The sequence below is a fragment of the Manis javanica genome, chromosome 6 (assembly GCF_040802235.1).
Source record: "Manis javanica isolate MJ-LG chromosome 6, MJ_LKY, whole genome shotgun sequence".
Classification (NCBI taxonomy): domain Eukaryota; kingdom Metazoa; phylum Chordata; class Mammalia; order Pholidota; family Manidae; genus Manis; species Manis javanica.
Window position 1 is genome coordinate 11,782,851 of NC_133161.1, and position 21,957 is coordinate 11,804,807.

General features: G+C 39.8%; 2 protein-coding genes across 2 annotated transcripts; both read right to left on the bottom strand.

Annotated features, from left to right (window-relative positions):
* Positions 1–7,071: 7,071 nt before the first annotated feature.
* Positions 7,072–8,033, bottom strand: LOC140850061 (olfactory receptor 9A4). The gene has a single exon (XM_073239865.1). The coding sequence runs from the start codon at positions 8,014–8,016 to the stop codon at positions 7,072–7,074; it is 945 nt and encodes a 314-aa protein (XP_073095966.1). The 5' UTR covers positions 8,017–8,033.
* An 11,992-nt stretch (positions 8,034–20,025) lies between these two features.
* Positions 20,026–20,967, bottom strand: LOC108388670 (olfactory receptor 9A1-like). Its single transcript, XM_036994509.2, has one exon. It carries the CDS (start codon positions 20,965–20,967, stop codon positions 20,026–20,028), a length of 942 nt encoding a protein of 313 aa, XP_036850404.2.
* Positions 20,968–21,957: the final 990 nt, after the last annotated feature.

Below are 21,957 nucleotides of genomic sequence, written 5' to 3' on the forward strand. Positions count from 1 at the left end.
AGCACATGCAATCAGCTGATGGCCCACACAGCCCACCTGAAATAAGATTACTACAAGCAAGACAGAAAGGCACCCCACCCACTGCATGCCAACAGCTGGGGCTCTTGCACTGGAAAGTGAAATGTATTGAGCTCTGGGCACTAGATGGCACTTCATCCATAAAGCTTTATTCCACAGGAAACACTAAAAATATGAAGAGGCAGACAAATTTGATCCAAACAAAACTACAAGACAAAACACCAGAAACAGGGCTGAGTGAGACTAAAATCACCAATCTTCTTGAAAAAGACTTCAAAGTAAAAGTCATAAACAAAGTGAAAGCATCAAAGTAAAAGTCATAAACAAAGTAAAAGCATAAAAGTATGCTCATGGATGTAAAGAAAAATATTCAAGATCTCAGGGAGGACCCCCCAAAAAAGACAGATGACCTGCAAAAGAGTCACTCAGCTGAAGAACACAGTATCTGAAATGAAAAATACAAGGGAGGGAATTAATAGTAGGCTTACACAGGTTGAAGAAGTTGTAAGTGATCTGGAAATTAGGGAGCAAGAAAACAATGAAGCCAAAAACAGAGTAAAAAGAATCTTAAGGAATGATAGAATAATAAGAGAGCTCTGTAATCAATCCAAACAGAACAATATTCACATAATAGGGGTACCAGGAGAAGAAGGAGAAAAAGGGACAGAAACTCTCTTTGAGGATATAATTGTTGAAAACTTCCCCAAACTGGGAAAGGAAATAGACACTCAGATCATGGAAGTGCAGAGATCTCCCAACACGAGGAACCCTAGGAAGATAATACCAAGACATATAATAATCAAAATGTCAAAGATCAAGGACAAAGAGAATATTGAAAGCATCCAGAGAGAGAAAAAAGATTACTTATAAAGGAAATCCTATCAGGCTTTCAGCAAACTTCTCAGAAGAAAGTTTACAGGCCAGAAGGGACTGACATGATATATTTAATATACTGAAAATGAAGGACCTCAAACTAAGAATACTCCACCCAGCATAAATACTGCTTAAATTAGAAGCAGGGATTAAACAATTTTCAGATAAATAAAAGTGGAAGGAATTCACCACCACTAAGCTTGCCTTATAGGATATGTTAAAAGGACTGCTCTAGATGGAAATGTTCCTAAAGCTAAATAGCTGTCACCAGCAAAAATAAACCCACAGTAAAAGTAGTAGACCAATTAATTAACAAGCAAGTATGAAAGAAATCAACCACTCACAAAATCAGTAAAGGGATCCACAAAAAGTGCAGAATATATGTGTGGAGGAGGAAGAAGAAGAAGGAGAAGGGGAAAAAGTATATCTAGACTGTGTTGAAATAGAGTAATCAGCAACTTAAGAGAGACTGTTAAATAGTAAGGAAGATGTCCTTGAACCTTTGGTAACCACGAATCTAAAGCCTGCAATGGCAATAAGTACATATCTATCAATAATCACTTCAAATGTAAATGAAATGAATGTAGCAATCAAAAGACATAGAGTTACAAAATGGATTTAAAAAATCCATCTATATACAGCCTACATGAGACTCACTTCAAATCCAAAGACATACACAGACTAAAAGTGAAGGGATGAAAAAAGATATTTCATGCAAATAATAGGGAGAAAAAGCAGAAGTAGCCATACTTGTATCAGAAAAAATAGACTTCAAAACAAAGAAAGTAACAAGAAACAAAAAAGGACATAACATAATGATAAAAGGATCAGTCCAGCAAGTATAATTTATAATTATAACCATTATAAATACCTATGCACCCAACACAGGAGCACCTAAATATGTGAAACAAATACTAACAGAAATAAAGGGGGAATGCAATGCATTCATTTTAGGAGACTTCAACACTCCACTCACTTAAATAGACAGATAAACCATTCAGAAAATAAATAAGGAGACAGAGGCACTGAACAACACATTAGAACAGATGGACCTAACAAACATCTACAGAACACTCCACCCAAAAGCATTAGGATACACATTCTTCTCAAGTGTACATGGAATGCTTTCCAGAATAGATCATGTACTAGTGTACTAGGCCACAAAAAGAGCCTCAGCAAATTTTAAAAGATTGAAATTGTACCAACCAGCTTCTCAGGTCACAAAGGTATGAAACTAGAAATAAATTATGCAAAGAAAACAAAAAAGCCCACAAACACATGGAGGCTTAACAACATGCTCCTAAATAGTCAATGGCTCAATGACCAAAAAAAAACAGAGATCAAGCAATATATGGAGACAAATGAAAACAACAACTCAACACCCCAAAACCTGTGGGATGCAGCAAAGGTAGTTTTAAGAGTAAAGGGACTGCAATACAAGCTTACCTCAAGAAAGAAGAACAATCCCAAATGAATGGTCTAAACTCACAATTAACAAAACCAGAAAAAAAAATGAGGCCCAAAGTCAGGAAAAGGAGGAACATAGTAAAGATCAGAGCAAAAATAAATAAAATTGAAAAGAATAAAACAGTAAAAGAAACAATGAAACCAGAAGCTGGTTCTTCAAGAAAATAAACAAAATAAATAACCCCCTAGTCAGACTTATCAAGAAAAAAAGAGAGTATACATGCATGAACAGAAACAGAAATGAGAAAGGAAGTCACAACAGACACCATGGAAATACAAAGAATTATTAGAAAATACTATGAAAAATTACATGCTAACAAACTGGGTAACCTAGAAGAAATGGAAAACTTTCTAGAAAAATACAACCCTTCAAGGGTGACACAGGAAGAAAGAGAAAATCTGAACAGACCAATTACCAGCAATGAAATTGGATTGGTGATCAAAAAACTACCTCAGAACAAAACTCCTGTACCAGATGGCTTCATCACTAAATTTTATCAAACATTTAGAGAAGACCTAATACCCATCATCCTTAAAGTTTTCCAAAAAGCAGAAGAGGAGGGAATACTTCTAAACTCATTCTTTAAGGCCAGCATCACTTTAATAACAAAACCAGGCAAAGACACGACAAAAAAAGAAAATTACAGACCAATAACCCTGATGAACATAGATGCAAAAGTCCTCAACAAAATATTAGCAAACCTAATTCAAAAACATATCAAAAAGAGTGGCCATCATGATCAAGTAGTGGAATTTATTCCAGGCATGCAAGGATGGTACAATATTTGAAAATCCATCAACATCATACACCACATCAACAAAAAGAAGGACAAAAATCACATGATTGTGTCAATAGATGCTGAAAAAGCATTTGACAAAATTCAACATCCATTCATGATAAAACCCTCAACAAAATGGGTATAGAGGGCAAGTACCTCAACATAATAAAGGCCATATACAACAAACCCACAGCCAAGATCAGACTTAACAGCAAAAAGGTGAAAACTTTTCCTCTAAGTTCAGGAACAAGACAAGGATGCCCACTCTCCACACTTTCATTCAACATAGTACTGGAGGTCCTACCCATGGCAATCAGACAACACAAAGAAATAAAAGGCATCCAGAATGGTAAGGTAGAAGTTAAACTCACAATTTTCAGATGACATGATATTGTACATAAAAACCCTAAAAATCCACCAAAAAACTACTAGAACTAATAACTGAATTTAGCAACATTGTAGGATACAAAATTAATACACAGAAATCTGTTGCATTCCTATACACTAATGAAGAACTACCAGAAAGAGAAATCAGGAAAACAATTCCATTCGCAATTGCATCAAAAAGAATAAAATACCTAGGAATAAACCTAACCAGGGAAGTGAAATACTTATACCATGAAAACTACAAGACACTCATAAGAGAAATTAAAGACACCAATAAATGGAAATACATCCTGTGCTCATGGGTAGGAAGAATTAATATTGTCAAAATGGCCATCCTGCCTAAAGCAATCTACAGATTCAATGCAATCCTTGTCAAAATACCAACAGCTTTCTTCAACAAACTAGAACAAATAGTTCTGAAATTAATATGGAGCCACAAAAGACCCTAAATAGCCAAAGCAATCCTGAGAAGGAAGAACAAAGCTGGGCAAATTACGCTCCCTAACTTCAAGCTCTACTACAAAGCCACAGTAACCAAAACAATTTGGTACTGGCACAGGAACAAACCCATAGATCAATGGAACAGAACAGAGAGCCCAGATATAAACCCACACATATAAGGCCAATTAATATACAGTAAAGGAGCCATGGATATACAATGGGGAAATGACAGCCTCTTCAACAAATGGTGTTGGCAAAAGTGGACAGCTACATGTAAGAGAATGAAACTGGATTATTGTCTAACTCCATACACAAAAGTAAACTCAAAATGGATCAAAGTCCAGAATGTAAGTCATGAAACCATAAAACTCTTAGAAGAAGTCACAGGCAAAAATGTCCAGAATATAAACATGAGCAACTTATTCCTGAATGCATCTCCTCGGGCAAGGGAAACAAAAGCAAAAATGAACAAATGGGACTACATCAAACTAAAAAGCTTCTGTATAGCAAAGGACATTATCAGCAGAACAAAAAGGCATCCTACAGTATGGCAGAATATATTCATAAATGACATATCCGATAAGAGGTTAACATCCAAAATGTATAGAGCTCAGATGCCTCAACACCCAAAAAACAAATAACCCAGTTGAAAAATGGGTAGAGATTCTGGACAGACACTTCTCCGATGAAGAAATTCAGATGACCAACAGGCACATGAAAAGATGCTTCACGTCACTAATCATCAGAAAAATGCAAATTAAAATCATAATGAGATATCATTTCACACCAGTTAGGATGGCCACTATCCAAAAGACAAGAAACAACAAATGCTGATGAGGATGCAGAGTAAGGGAAACCCTCCTACACTGTTGGTGGGAATGTAAGTTGGTGCAGTCATTGTGGAAAGCAAAATGGAAGTTCTTCAAAAAACTAAAAATAGAAATATCACTTGACCCAGCATTTCCACTCCTAAGAATTTACCCAAAGAAAACAAGATTCCTGACTCAACAAGACATGCACCCTTATGTTTATCTCAGCACTATTTACAATAGCCAAGATATGGAAGCGACCTAAGTGTACATGAACAGATGAACAGATAAAGAAGAGGTAGTACATATACAAAGTGGAATATTATTCAGCCATAAAAATCTTGCCATTTGCAACATGTATGCATCTAGAGGGTATTATGCTCAGTGAAATAAGCCAGGCAAAGAAAGACAAATACCAGAATATTTCACTCATTTTCTGGAGTATAAAAACAAAGCAATTCCACTTCTAGGAATTTACCTTAAGAATGTAGCAGCCCAATTTGAAAAAGACAGATGCACCCCTATGTTTATCGCAGCACTATTTACAATAGGCAAGAAATGGAAGCAACCTAAGTGTCCATCGGTAGATGAATGGATAAAGAAGAGGTGGTACATATACACAATGGAATATTATTCAGCCATAAGAAAAAAAAAGATCCTACCATTTGCAACAACATGGATGGAGCTAGAGGGTATTAAAATCAGTGAAATAAGCCAGGCGGAGAAAGACAAGTACCAAATGATTTCACTCATTTGTGGAGTATAAGAACAAAGAAAAACTGAAGGAACAAAACAGCAGCAGAATCACAGAACCCAAGAATGGACTAACAGCTACCAAAGGGAAAGGGACTGGGGAGGATGGGTGGGAAGGGAGGGATAAGGGCAGGGAAGAAGAAAGGCAGCATTATGATTAGCATGTATAATGTGGGGGGGCATGGGGAGGGCTGTACAACACAGAGAAGACAAGTAGTGATTCTACAGCATCTTACTACACTGATGGACAGTGACTGTAATGGGGATTGTAGGGGGGGGTACTTGGTGAAGGAGGGAGCCTAGTAAACATAATGTTCTGCATATAATTTTATATTAATGATAACAAAATAAAAATAAAAACAAAGCAAAACAAGGAACAAATAGCAGTAGACTATCACAGACATCGAGAAGGAACTAGTGGTTACCAAAGGGGAGGGTTTGGGGAAGATGCAGGGGAGGGAGAAGGGGATTAAGGGGCACAATAATTGGCAATCACAATATAGGCAGGTCACAGGGACAGTAGTACAGCACAGAGAAAACAATTAATGACTCTATAACATCTACATTGATAGACAGTGACTGCAGTGGAGGGGGTGAGGTCTTGACAATATGGGTGAATGTTGATCCACTGTGTTGTGTATCTGAAACCATCATAAGATTGAATATCAATCATACTTTAATTTTAAAAATTAGATTCTGTCACTCTTCTTCAACATTCTGCAATGTTTTCCAAGGCTCTGTGATCAAAGTCAAATTACCTGTCTGTTTTCTTTCTCTCTTACACTCCCCTTTGCTCACTCCATCCCAGCATCTTTACCTATGCCTTCCTGAGGGCCTGTCCACTCATTGTTCACTAGGCTTGGAATGTTCTCCAACAGATATCCAGATGGCTCACTACTTCACCTCTCCAAGCTTTCCCTGACAAATCTATTTAAAATGTCAAGGCTCCCCCAACAGATAGTTCACTTTTCCTCACAGAACTTTTTCACCATATCATACTATTTCTTAACAAATTTTTTGTTATAACTCACATACAATAAAATTCACCCATTTAAGGGGTACAATTCAATGTGGTTTTTTGTATACTAACAGGTACTTGCAACCATCACCTCAAAAAAATACCTGCAGCCAGTAGGTATTACCACCCTACCCTGCCTTCCCCCAGTCATAGGCAATCACTAATACACTTCCTGTCTCTATATACTTCCCTATTCTGGACTTTTGTATGAATCATGTAACATGTGGCCTTTGTGACTGACTTCTTTCACATAGCACAATGTGCTCAATGTTCATCCATATTGTTGTACATACCAGTATTCCTTTTGTGGTTGTATAATATTCCATTGTTTATTCATGCATCAGTTAATGGACATTTAAGTTGTTGTTTTCTTTTAGCTATTATGAATAATGCTATTATAAACATAAATGAATGAGGTTTTGTGTGGATTTATGTTTTCACTTCTTTTAGGTATATACCTAGGAAGTAAGTACTTTTAAGATCATTCTAGAATGTGTTTTCCCCTCTAATATGCCTTAAGGCAAGGCTAGTTCCTGAATAGTTGACAGCATCGTTTCACTCCATCCTGAAGGGCCTCTATGACTTTGTCATTTCGGAGAGTGAAGATGAAGGGGTTGAGGAAAGGAGTAACTACTGAAACCATCAGGGAAACTACCCTGTTGTAATCAGCTGCCTGCGTCTGCTTGGGTTTCACATAGAGGAACAGGCAGCTGCCATAGCCGATGATGACACAAGTGAAGTGGGAGGCACACGTAGAGAAGGCCTTCCTCCGGCCAGAGGCAGAGGGGATCCTAAGGATGGTGGAGATGATGTAGGTGTAGGAGACAATTGTAGGGATCAAAGAACCAAAAAGAACAAAAACAGCCATTAAGAAGAGGATAAACTCTATGAAGAGAGTATTATTGCATGATAGTTTGAGCAATTGCCCTCGGTCACAAAAAAAATTGTTCACCACATTTGATTTGCAGTAGGAAAACTGAAACGTGGCATAAACTGGCCAAATCTGAAAAAGGAACCCAAACACCCATGACACAATTACCACAAAGTTGCACGTGCGGCTGCTCATGATGATGTTGTATCTCAAGGGGTGACAGACAGCCACGTAACGGTCCACGGCCATCGCTCCCAGTAATGCAAACTCTGTGGTCCCCACAGCAAGGTACAGGAAGAGCTGGGCGACACACGCAGTCAGAGGTATTGTCTGCATCCCAGGGAGCAGCAGCCCCCAGAGCATCCCCGGGACGATGATGGTTGTGACCAGGATCTCCAAGGCAGAGAGATGACCGAGGAAGAAATACATGGGGGACTGCAGGCGTTTATCAACACAGACAATCAGAATGATGACCGTATTTCCCACTAATGTCACTAAGTAGAAGAAGAAGAAGGTGGCAAAGAGAATACGGTGTAGTTCTTTGGAGCCAGGGAATCCAAGGAGATAAAATTCAGTGGCGCTAGAGTAATTCCCCAACATTTACTTCTGAGCTCTTGTTCCTTATGAAATCTAGAGAGCAAAAGAGAGATCACACTGCTTCTGAACTCAAAAATGTTAAATCCGTTTACAATTTGATGAAGTAAATCTTTCTCCTAAGCTTCACAACATAACACTACTATTTTCTATACAAGGTTGATGCTAAATGTTTCAGGAAGGATATGTTTAATACATGAAGATTAATGTGTGTGCCCAAGAAGACGAGCAATAGTCACCAGCACCACACCCTGGGCGTGAAAATCCACCCACCCCTGTATACACCCTTGTCTCTCCACTCACTGGACATCCTGCCTACAACCCTGCCGACCCGCCCCCCAGGCCCACCCACTTCCCTCTCTGCAACATGGTAACCTTACACCACTACCCCTCCCACCCGCAATGCCCCAAACCGACTTCTCTGCCTCTTACGTTCGTGTCCAGCAAAATTCTGCTATATTCAACAGTCACCATAAAGTGATCCTAACTAATCCCACCCAGACATAGTGACTAATTTGTATCCTCTTTACATAGGTTCTCCTTGCATTATATTCATTTTAAAGTTTTTGCCTCAGTTATCGTTACCACTTAGGGGTGTTGTTAGGAAGTGGGGTCTACCCAGGACATTGTCAAAAGATAAGATCTATTTTGAGATAAAGTACTGAGCCTTTCTCTGGCTCCTGGAGAGGTTATCTACTTCTTCCTCTTTATTCTTATGATGAAAGCCGTCCTCTATCTCTCATTTCTCCAAGCAGGAGGAGCCTTCCCAGCTCCCAACTGGCGATTGCTAGCTCTGAGATTTCGATTCAGCTGGTCACCAGATAACCATAGGGAGGTGCGAATGCTGCAGAAATTCCCATCTATATTGCACAGTTCCCACCCTGGGCCAGGAGACAAGAAAACAGCTGTGATGCTGAAGCAAAATCCTCTATATTTCTAGGTCTCAAATCTCTAGTTGCACAGGGAGTCACAAACTCTGAATGGGCACTCTGTCCTTCTAAACAAACTGCCATCGTCTCAGTCCTATAGGATCACTTGGCAATTTCCAAAGAGCATTATCTGCTTGTTTATGACCTTCCATTTTCTTCAGAGCCCTAGGATAAGGAAAAATGTTAGAAGACACCAAAACAGATCACACTGAGTCCCTTCGAATGTCTGAGCTGCTTCCCTTACCACATGCAAGTCTTTGCTCAAATGTCTCCTCTTTGTCGGCCCTCTCCCAGTCATCCCCTAAAATGATACAGGCACAACTTCACTCTCTAAACTGTTTAGGCTGTATTTTTCTTTCCATTGGTCCTCATCAATATCTCAAATCACATACACTTTTACTTGTTTATTAATTTATCATCAAAATTCCCATTAGAATTAAATACCTTGAAGGCAAGATCTTTATCTATCTTGTATCACCAGCTGCAACAAGAACAGAGTTCTGACCAAATATGTACTCTACAAATATTTTTGAATGAATATATAAATAAGTAGATTGAAGAACAAGTCAGTGAATTAACAGAGAGTACCCGACCTGACTATCACCCCCTCCATTCACTCTTCCCTAAAGCACCGGCCAGTCCCCCTGCAGTCTCTCCTCCCGGAGATCCCCTACAAAAGGGAAGCAGATAGAAGGATAAGATGAAGAGAAATGAGAGAGTGAAGTCTTAGGCAATGGCAGAGGTGGCGCCATCCCCAGTAGGAGGCTTGGTGGAGAGTCAGCTACTCCGTGGCTCCTGTAGTCCCCAGTTGGGGCTCCAGAAGACCTTGTTCCAGGCAGCTGAGCCTACGCTTTCCCATGATGATGCTCTTCTACTTTCTCCTTTACTGAGGGGAAGCAGACACTCACCTCCAGAGAAGGGACCTGGACCGGAGAGTTCTATTGCTCTGCAGGCAGCAACCCAGGCCCCTCGTGTCTGGCTAGTACAAAGCCACGCTTGGGAGACAGGGGCAACCTCTGCTGTCTCCACTCATGGTGAAGCCCACTGTCCACATTCAGGAACTTAGGAAGTAAGTCTGGAAGTTACAGGCTGAGAGGAATGTAGCAAGCTCCCTGTCTCTCATTTTCTCTGCCTCCTTCTGTCTCTCCCGTATGTCCCCAAGGAGAGTTTATACGCTAAGGTTCAGAGGCACACTAGGGATCTAGTCAAGGAAAGCTGAAGAAACTTCCACTCTTCCCTCCTGAGGCTAATCAGGTTTTAGAACATGGAAAAGTTTTGAGCAATGGGCAAACTTGGCAGCTCCCAGCTAGGAGTTTCTGAGCAGCAGGCTGCCTTCTCCCCAGGCTCTCACTTATCACTACAATCCAGGCTGCGAATAGTCAGCCCTCCGATCTGCTCTGTGCTTCTCCAGAACTCTGTCTAGCTCTACAGAGCCTAAGCTACCCCTACACTGATGAATTCACTAAGGGCTCCAAGGCACACATCAAAAACCTAGAGGCCACCAAATGGACTTCCATCAAAATATACTTTTCATCATGAAACCAAAGTTTCATGAAGCCCATCTTTTCCAGATGATCTCAGCACTCTCCCTACCACATACCCTCTGACCGTAGTTACGGGAACCTCATAAGCATGAGCAATAGAGACGATCTGCCTCCTGCTCCGGCTTCTGCTTCGTTGATCCACAGCGCCTTCCAGTCTCTCCAGCTGTGGTTGTTCAGACACACATTTCCCGTCTAGATCGTCAACTGCTACTGTGTCACCTCCCTGAGCTGCTCGAACTGAAGGGTAAAGGTTGAAGAAACATACTCAGGATTGGCCAAAAAGAAAAAAAAAATACTACATAAACATGAGGATGGCTGGGATCCTGAATTAAGTCACAAAATTACATTTAAAATATTCATTAGTACACTTTGGAAACCAACTCTCATTTTTTAAAAACTTAGTGCAGGTCATAATTTTAAGACAAAATGTAAAACCCTCTCTCTCCATCTGCCTAACTCTCCTGCTCCATCTCCTAAAGCTAAAGATTATTATAAATTTCTAGTGCATTCATACAGAAGTTTTCTGTGTGTATACCTGAATGTCTCTATATATTCTTTTAAAGTAATGACATTTTAATAAATATACTGCCCTGCTACCTTCTTAATATATATATGAAATGTTTATATATGTATGTATGCATACTTGTGTATGTATTAAACCTCTCCATATTAGTAATTATGTATCAATCAAGTTTTAAGTGAGTACTTAATATTCACTTTATGAATATACTGATAATTTGCTTAATGTGTGTGCTCATGAACATGTCATTTTTTCCAGTATTTTTCTTCTATAAATGCTGTTGCAATAAATCTTCTCACAGGTTTCTAAATTTGCTGCACATCTTTCTAACTGTGTTAAATTATTAGCTGTTATCAAATCACCCTCAAAAAGATTGTATCAGTTAAAGAAACTCAACAATGATTGCCTCAGTGCTGGGGAGAAACTGGGAAAGATTATGAGGGAATTCCAAGACATGTTACCCCTTTTTAAATTACTGAATTACATTGTTCACTTTTTATTTAGGACTTTGGCCTCTCTGTTAGTGAAAGATATTGGCCTATAGTTTTCTTTTATGTAAGGTCCTTGTCAAGTTTTGGCATCAAGGTAATTTTGGTTATAATAAAATGAATTGGGAAATACGTCCCCCTTTCCTATTTTATGGAAAAAGTGTGTATTAGTTCCTCATAAATTGTCTGGAAAATCCATCAGTGAGGATGTTTATGCCGGGAGTTTTCTTTGTGAGAAAGTATTTAGTCACAAGTTCAATGTCTTTAATAACTATATGACTATTCAGAATTTCTACTTCAGTTTGTGTCCATTTTAATAAACTGTGTTTTTCGGGTGAATTGCTCATCTAAATTGCCAATTTATTGACATAAAGTTGTTCACGATTCCACTTTTATACTTTTAAAGTTTATTATAGCTATTGTGATTTCCTTGTTTCCATTTCTGACATTTGTCATTTAGGTTCTTTACCTTTTCCTTGCTTATTCTGCTGGGGATTTATCAGTTTTATTATTCTCTTCCAGAACATTACATTTGGCTTTATGAATTCTTCCCTATTGCTTATCTGGTTTGTAGTTCATGTTCACAAGGCATTCTCCCTGGGTGCCTCTCTCTTCACATGGTGCTCTATTTATGAGAACACTGGTCATTAGAATTAGGCACCCACCCTACTTCAGTATGACTTCATTTTAACTAATTACATCTACAATGACCTTATATCCAATCAAGCTAACATTCATATATTGAAGTTAGAACTTCAATATATGAATTTGGGAGGACACAGTTCAACCCACAACAGACATCTTGGTTGCTTCCAGTTTGGGGCAATTATGAATATAGCTACAATAAATTTTCATGTTCAGGATTTTGTGTAGATATGAGTTTTCAACTCATTTGGGTATATATAATGAGTCGCACAAATGCTGGGTTGTAGAGTAAGAGTATATTTGGTTTTGTAAGAAACTGCCAAGTTGTCTTCCCAAGTGGCTGTACCGTTCTGCATTCCACCAGCAATGATGGAAACTTCCTGTTGCTCCGTATCCTCATCAGCATTTGGTGTTTGGGATTTTAGCCATTCTAATAGATATGTGGTGGCTTCTCATTGTTGTTTTAATTTGCAGTTTCCTGATGGCACAATGTTGAGCATCTTCTCATACACTTACTTATCAGCTGCATATGTTCTTTAGTGAGGTGTCTGTTCAGCTCTTTTGTACATTTTGTAATTATTTGTTTTCTGGTTGTTGAATTTTTCATGGCCTTTGTATATTTTGGATGTCTTTGTATATTTTACATGTCCAACATTTCATATGTGCTTTGCAAGTATTTTCTCCCAAACTGTGGTTTTTCTTTTCATTCTCTTGCCAGTCCTTCCCTGAGCAGAAGTTTTTAGTTTTAACCAAGTCCACTTTACAATTTTTTTCTTTCATGGCTTATGTTTTTGATGTTATGTCTAAAAAAAATTACCAAACCCCAAAGCACCTATTTTTCTTCTATATTATACTCAAAAGTTTCATAGTTTTACATTTTATATTTAGGACTATGATCCAATTTGAGTTTATTTTTGGAGGGAGGCCTAAGGTCTGCTGTCCAGGTTTGCTCTGGTTTGGTTTTGGTTTTTTTGCATGTTGATATCCAGTCGTTCCAGCACCTTCTATTGAAAAAAATGTCTGTTCTCCACTGATTTACCTTTGTTCTTTGTCAGAATCAGTTGATGATATGTGTGTGGATCTATTTCTGGGTTTTCTATTCTGTTCCATTGAAATATTTCTCTATTATTTCACCAATAACACTGTCTTGATAACCATACCTTTATAAATAGGTCTTGAAGTGGGGTAGCATCAGTACCTCACCTTCATTCTTCTTCAGGATCATGACGGCTATTCTGGGCTTTTCACCTTTCCATATAAACACTAGGATCACTTTGTTGTTATCCACAAAATATCTTACTGGGATTTTGCTTGAGATTGCATCACATCTGTAGATCAAGTTAGGAAGAATTGACACCTTAATAATACTAAGTTTTCCTATCCAGGAATATGAGGTATTTTTCCATTTATTTAGATCTTCTTTTATTTCTTTCAAAGTTTTGTAGTTTTTCTCATATAGATCTTGTACAAATTGTGTTAGGTTTATACCTAATTATATTTTTGGTGCTAATGTAGTAGTGTTGTGTATTTCATTTCAAATTCCAATTTTTCATTCTGGTATAGAAGAAACAGAGTATTTGGAAAGCAATGGACTTTTCTCCATTAGCCTTGGATTATGTGACCTCACTAAAATCACTTTAAATAACACTATATTACTTCATAGGTAGCACAGGTGTCTTATAACAATCTATTTCCAATTCCTCCCTCACATCCCTTACAACTTGCTGTCATACATTTCACTTATTCATAAACTGTAGTCATCCAATATATCATTGCAGTGTTATTTTGACACTGTTATCTGTAAGATCAGGTTAGAAAAAGAAAAATACAGAATTTTATTTCACCTTCATTTTATTCCTTCTCTAGGGTTCAACCTTTCTTTCTGTAGATTCAATTTCTGAGCTACATAATTTTCCTTCTCTCTGAGCAACTTCTTTTAACATTTCTTGCAAGGCAGGTCTACTGGTGACAAATTCCCTCAAATTTTGTTTGTCTGAGAAAGTCTTTCCTCACTTTTTAATTTCACTGGATACAGAATTATAGGTTGGTGGTTTTTTTCTTTTCTTTCAACACTTTAAATGTTTTCCTCTGCTTCCCTTTTGGCTTAGATGGTTTGTGAAGACAAGCCTAATGTAATTTTTATTCTTGTTCCTCTATCAGTTGTATGTTTTCTCCCGCTCTTGCTTCTTTCAATATTTTCTCTTTGTCTTTGATTTTCTGCACTTTGCTTATGATATGGTTATATCACAGTAAGTTGTTTGGTATTTATCCTGCTTGGTATTCTCCTGGATTCTCTCTTAGCTTCCTGGATCTGTGATTGGATGTCTGTCATTAACTTTGGAAAGTTCTGTCATTATTACTTGATATATTTGGTCTGTTCCCTTCTCTTTCTTCTTCTGGTATTCCCATTACACATATGATATACCTCTTCTATTGTTCCAAAGGTTTTGGATATTCTATCTTTAACATTCATTTCTTACTTTCCATCTCAGCTCTAGAAATTTCTAAAGACATATCTTCAAGATCACTGTTTCTTTCCTTGACTATGTCCAGTCCTTTGCTGAGCCCATTAAAGACATTCTTCATTTTTGTTTACATTGAGTTTTTTTCTAACATTTCCTTTTTATTCTTGGAGTTTCCATTTCTCTGCTTATATTACCCATCCACTCTTGTATGTTGTCTACCTTTCCACTAGAACCCTTAGCATATTAACCATACTTATTTTAAAATCCCAGTCTGATAATTCCAACATTTCTGCCATATCCGAATCTGGTTTTGAGGCTTGCTCTGTCTCTTTAAACTGTGATTGTGTTTTTATGTCTTGTAATATTTTGTTGGTAGTTGAACATTATGTAATGAGTAAAAGGAACTAAGGTAAACAGGTCTTTTTTGTCAGGTTTTATGTTTGCCTGGCCAGGATTTAGGCTGAGTTTGCTGTTTACTGTAGTTGCAGGTGTCAGAGGCTAAAATTCATCTCTGGTCCTTGTTTTAGTCTCATCTGCTGTCTCTGTGTTTCCCTGGCATCTCCTTTTTAAACAAGACTCAGAGTTCTTTCAGTTGCAATCCCCTCTCATTATACAGGAGCCCTATTGGTGTAGTGGTAGGGAGTGGAGGGGGTGAAGCATTCCACAGTCTTGTCATTTCAGTGAGCCTGTGCCCAGGGTTGTGATTGACAGCTTCCTGCACCATTAATGACACAGGAAGGGCAGAGGGGCTGGAGATGGGTATTTCTCTTCCTCCAGACTGGTTAGACTCTGGTAAAATCTAAGGTTTTTAAGCCTCCCCTGCTGTTCTTCCATTTTCTTCATTTAGCTAAACTGAAACTTTGCAGACTGTATGTAAACCTGGTATCATCTGCTAAAAATAATAATATCTGCATAAACAATCAAACATAGGATGAGATAGTTGTATAAACAATCAAACCTTCCTGGCAATTAAAAATAAGAACTTAACTAATATATCCCTAATATACTGGAAAAACACAGGACAGTTTAAGTTCTCTTATTTTTAAATCGACAATACAGAATTTCATTAATAATACATATTAATGAAATACACACCAAAACAATATTAAAAAACTATACAATAAAATGTTCTCCTCCCACTCTTACATCTAACAGCCCCACATGTCATCAGTTTCTCATGTTGCCTTCCAGACGTTTCTTCATGTAATTATGCAAATAGGAATAATTTGGTAGACATGAATATTGTGAAATGATTGACCACAAAAAGGCTAGTTAATACAGCCAAAACCTCACATAGTCCCTTTTTCTCTTGCAGTAAGAACATCTAAGATCTACCCTATTAGTAACTTTCATGAGCACAATACAGTGTCGTTAATTACAGTCACCATGCTGTACATTAGAGCTCCAGGATTTATTCATCTTGTAACAGGAAGTTTGTACCCTTCAACCAACATCTCCAAATTTCCCCCACTTCCCAGCCCCTGGCAACCATCAATATACTTTCTGTTCCTACATTTATATGTGAAATCTAAAAAAGCCTGAGTTTGGCTTTTTTAGATTACACATACATGTGAGACTGTACAATATGCATCTTTCTCTGTCTGACTTACTTTATTTGGCATGATGCCTCAAGGTCCATCCATGCTGTTGTGAATGACAGGGTTTCCTTCTTTTTATGGCTGAATAATATTTCATTATTCATTAACGGATTAATGGATTAGATTAATTTACTGACTGACTTCAGAAGAGAAATACCTTCCATCAGCTCTGCTAATGAGTCTGATTGATTCTAGTGATTCGGTGGCTTTCTCAGACCTTCTAAAGATACACCTGCTTCCACACTTCTTTCACCCTCTTGTGGCCAAACTTTTTCATTTGTCTGTCCTCTCTGTACGGCCACACACCAGGCCGCACACCAGGCCGCACACCAGGCCGCACACCAGGCCACACTCTGCTGACATCCTCCCTTTTCCTTTCCCAAGGAATGAGCTTCTGTTCAAGTTTGTATTCTCTCCCTCGCCTGCAAGTTCAGGCTGGGTTCCTGTGCATGCTCACCAGCCTTATGCCAATGTTCACTCAAGCTGCAATCGGGAATGTGCACAGGAAGCCAGGACAGGATGGGGGCTGGTATGGGAGAGGCACACTGGGTGCTGGGGGTGCCCATGGGGCAGCGGGGGGCATCCACAGGCAAAGCATCCCAGCGACTGGTGTGCAGGCCTTATTATCTGGCCAAAGTACCAGTGATGCTGGAATAAAAATACCCAAGTTTCAGCAAGCTTACCTCATAGGAGTTCTCTCTTAGAAGGATGTTGGAAAGTTGGCCCCATCAAAACCTGGAAGCAAACCAAGAAAGAAGGCCTACAGAGCACAAAGCACAAGGAAAAAAATGTATCATTGGGTTTAGGACATCTGTAGGTGCATATGAGCAGGAAAAAAAGGGTGACTGTTCAAGCAAAATTTTAGAATGAGGCAATTATTAACTAAAAGAAAACAGGTTGATAAATGAAGAAATCCCTGTATAAGTATATTGCTTATAGATATATACTAGTAGCAATAGTTGAACATGGTCACCTCTAAATAGTATTGTGGATCAGAAGGGAAAAGGCCACAATCTGATGATTCACTCTATAAACCATTTAGAGTTATTTGAAATTTTTTCCTTTTTATTGTGGTAAAAAACATGTAACATAAGATTTACCATTTTAACCATTTTTAAGTCTACAATTCAGTGGCATTAATTACAGTCACATTTTTGCATTACCAGCACCACCACCCACCATCAGAACATTTTTATCATCCCAAGTTGAAACTGTGTACCTGTTAATTAATTACACCCACTGTTTACTTCCCCAAGCTCCTGCTACTCATCATTCTACTTTCTGTCTCTACAAACATTCTTATGTTAGTGAAATCATACAATATTTGTGCTATTGTATGTGGTTTATTCACTTAGAGTAAATATTTTCAGGATTTTTCCATGTTGTAGCATGTATCAGAATTTCATTGCTTTTTAAGTCTCAATAATATTCTGTTGTATGTATATGCCACATTTGGTTATACATATATCTGTCAGTAGGTTTTTGGATTATTTCCACGACTTGACAATCGTGAATAATGCTGCGTTGATTAGAATGATGCTGATGTTTCCTATTATTTGGATTCTTAAGAGGTCCTCATGCAAATTATATGAATGAAGAGTAAGAGTACCTTTTCAGGCACAGCAAGTGAATGTGAAAATCCCCATTGAGCTCGGGTTGGGTTGAGCCCTTTGCTTCTGAGTCTTTAATAAGCAGCACATAGCTGCTGATCACTGGTACAGCTGAGTGGGTCAGATGACATCAGGTATAGTGTTTGAAAACAACATCGGCTCTCTGGCCTGGAGAGGTGAGGGGTACAGGTAAAGTGGATGAGGATTCTAATAGACTAGAATGACCTGACAAAGGTACCCAGCTCCTGAGGAGTTGAAAAGCCTGCTGGATGGTTTTGTACAAGGGTATCACGACAACAGAAGTGCAGGCTGATGGAAGGGAGGCTCGGGATCAAGCCTAACATCACAGAGAAATGACAAACATGCTTCATTTAAAATGAGATGTAGAGAACTAGTATGACACACAGAGGAGAGATGAGGGATTGGCCTCCCACCATCAAAGAACCCTACTCAACCCCATAGTCAGGCAGAAAGTGTGCAATCATACATAGAGAGAGTCTTATGCCTGTGGCTTTAACAATTTAACTATAGATTCAATGCAGTCCTGATCAATATCCCAGCAAGCTTCTTTGTAGATTTATATCTACAAAGATATAGATATCTATATCCAAAATTTATATGAAAAGAGAAGGTAATAGAGCAGCCAAAATAATTCTGAACAAGTCATTTCTTTATATCATATCAATCTCTCCACATGCATCCATCTAAGTGCGAGTGCACACTGACGCGCTAACCCGGCACCGGACGCCTTACTCTAACCCTCTCACTTTGCTCATGTGTAACTTACCTACTGACAGTGAGAACCTGGCTCCCACCACTTGCCACCCTTTCTTTACTTGTTCAACTGTAGCATATACGCACAGCAATTTCAAGAATACAGTTAATTTCAAACCTGCGAACTCATTCCCCATAAGAAACAACTTTACTAACAAGAGTCCTATGATTGCACACAGTTCTTTTCTTAGCCTTACAGGTTCCAGTAAGAATATTATTTTCAGTTATATGGGTCAGCTCCCTTTTTCCCCAATCCCTTCAGGGAGCTCACGTCAGACATTCATCACATTGGGAAGGCAGACTTGTGGGCAGTCTTTTGACCACTGCCTGACTGTATAAGAAATATTATTTGAGAATAGTGGAGTGGAAGGAACAGGAGCTGGGATGGGACAACATTGGAAATAAGGCATATGGGTGATGATTAAGGACAGAGCTAGAAGAGAGCTTCGTAAACCGGGTCCCTGTGAAAACGGGAATGGGGGAAAGGGACACAGAAATGAAGCTGACAGTCACAGAGAGAGACGTGACAAAGAATCAGAGAAGAAATGGGGCGAGATGGGACGGAGTAGCCAAGAGGGAAGGGAGATGGAGGCTCCAGGGCAGGCTGAGCAGCATGACAATCACAGGCAGGCGTGACCAGGGTGGCCTCCTTTTCTGCCCTCTTGGCATTCCCCCTCTGCCCAGGGACACAGCAAGCTCAGCTCTCCCTTGTCCCTTTAGGCCCCAGAAGACAGCCCATGGCCCTCCCACATCTGGAGCTGGCATGACCACGTGAGTGACACCAGCTTTGTAGATGCCTCTTCCCAAAACCTCCCCTCCGCCCCTCCACACCCTGACAGAGCCCACCAACTGGAGACCTGTCTGTACGGACCCACATCCAGCCCTCAGGTTGCTATGGACTCTCACTACTGCCAGTCAAGAAAACCTACAGGGAGGTACCGTCACCGTGACCTTGGGGCAGGAACCTCGAAAAATGGCTGAAGCCTGACGCTGGACTTGGGATCACTCAGGGAATAAATGCAGGGTAATATAGTCAGAAAGTCATGAAAACACAGGACACTTTCTGAGAAGATGACCACACCTCCCAGAATCAAACATGTAGATCAGCTGTCGGAGAATGAATTACACTTTTCCTTGCTTTTCCCATTCTAAGAGCTGCACGTTCCAAAAGAAGCACATATTTTGTATGACTACTTTGCTAATTTATATTGTAAGACATACTAAAACTACTGTATTAATGTATGTATACTGTTAAGAAATAATAAAGTGATCTCCCCAAGTAGGGATCATCTGGTTATAAATTAGAGCACTGTCAGCATTTTAAAGTTACCTTGCAGATCAGAAACTATTTGGTTATGACAATGATTATTTCAGATTTGAATCAGTGCTTTCAGATCACGCAGGTCCTTGATGGTGTGTCCATGATGGTCCTTAAGACAGAACTAGTCCTTGAGGAGTTGAGAGCAGCGTTTCATGACATCTCGAAAGGCCTCTATGAATTTGTCATTCCGGAGGGTGAAGATAAAAGGGTTCAGGAAAGGGGTCACCACTAAAACCATCAGGGACGCCACCCTGTTGTACTCGACTGCCTGCGTCTGCTTGGGTTTCATGTAGAGGAACAGGCAGCTGCCATAGCCGATCACAACAAAGGTGAAGTGGGAGGCACACGTGGAGAAGGCCTTCCTCCTGCCAGAGGCGGTGGGCATCCTAAGGATGGTGAAGATGATGTAGGTGTAGGAGACAATTGTTGGGGCCAGAGAACCGACAATAATGAAAACAGCCATTAAAAACAGAACAAACTCTGTGAAAAGAGTGTCATCACAGGATAGTTTGAGCAGTTGCCCTCGGTCACAGTAAAAATGGTCTAACACATTTGATTTGCAGAAAGTAAACTGAAATGTGGCATAGAGGGGGCAGATTTGAAAAAGGAACCCAAACACCCATGAGGCAATTACCACAAAGCAGCACGTGCGGCTGTTCATAATGATGTTGTATCTCAGGGGGTGACAGACAGCCACGTAACGGTCCACAGCCATCGCTCCCATTAATACCAACTCTGATGTACCCAAAGAAAGGTACATATACAGTTGTGCACCACATGCCGTCAGGGATATTGCCTGCATCCCTGGAAGCAGCAATCCCCGGAGCATCAAGGGGACAGCAACAGAGGTGATCAGGATCTCAAGGACAGAGAGGTGGCCAAGGAAGAAATACATGGGGGACTGCAGCTGCTTATTACCACAGACCATCATGATAACTATGTTTCCCATTAATGTCACTGAATAGAGGATGAAGAAGGCGGCAAAAAAAATGACGTGTAGTCCTTTGGAGCCATGGAAGCCAAAGAGATAAAATTTAAGGGCACTAGAGTAATTCTTCAACATCTAGTCCTGTGCTCTTGCTCTTTCTGAAATCTAGAGAGAAAAGGAAAGATCAAATGCTTCTAATTTCAAAATGACTAAGGCTATTTCCAGTCTGAGGAAATACCTCCTCTGCCTTTGAGCTCCAGAACATGACCAGGTGGGTTCATTTTCCACTGTTCTCTGTACAGGCTAGATGTAAAATGTTTTATGAAGAAAATATATGAAGATAACTATATATTTATCTAAGAAGATGAACAACAGTCACCAACACCACACCCTGGGCATGAAAACCCACCCACCCTCAGGTCTCTTAATTCCATGGACATCCTGCCTCCAGCCCTGCTCCGACCTGCCCCAGGTCGAATTCCCTGCTCACAACATGCTGGTGTATACCACTGCCTTCCAAACTGAACACCCTAAACCTTCCTCCGTGCCTGGTATCCCACCCACATCCAAGTGCTACTTCTCAACAGGTACCAGAATGTATTCCTAGCCAATCGCACCTACCTAGGGTTCCTTCTCCCCTTTCTTTCCCTTTAAATTCCCTACATATAGGCTCCATTAACCTTATGTTCCTTAAGGTTTTCATCCCAGTTATCTTCACAATCATTTTTGCCTGCTGCTGGAGCTAGCTGGCAGGGAGGTGGGGTCTACTCAGGACCTTGTCCTAGGATTAGAGATATTTTGGGATAAAATACTGAGCTTTTCCTCCTGCAGAGCTGGCTCCCTGCAGTGGGTTGTCCACATCTTCCTCCATATTCTTAGATGAAAGCCATCCTCTATCTCTCCTGTCTGTGACTATTCCTCCTCAAGCAAGTAGAGCCTTGCCAGCTCCCTACTGGTGACCACCAGCTCTGAGATCATGACTCCTGTGTTATCAGAAGGATTGAAGAAGAGGCTCGGCCCTTCATCCCCAATGCCCATCTGTCCTGTACTGTCTCTGCCCTTGGGCCCAGGGGACAGGAAAACAGCTATGTCTAGAGGCAACATCCTCTGTCTTCCCCAGGTCTC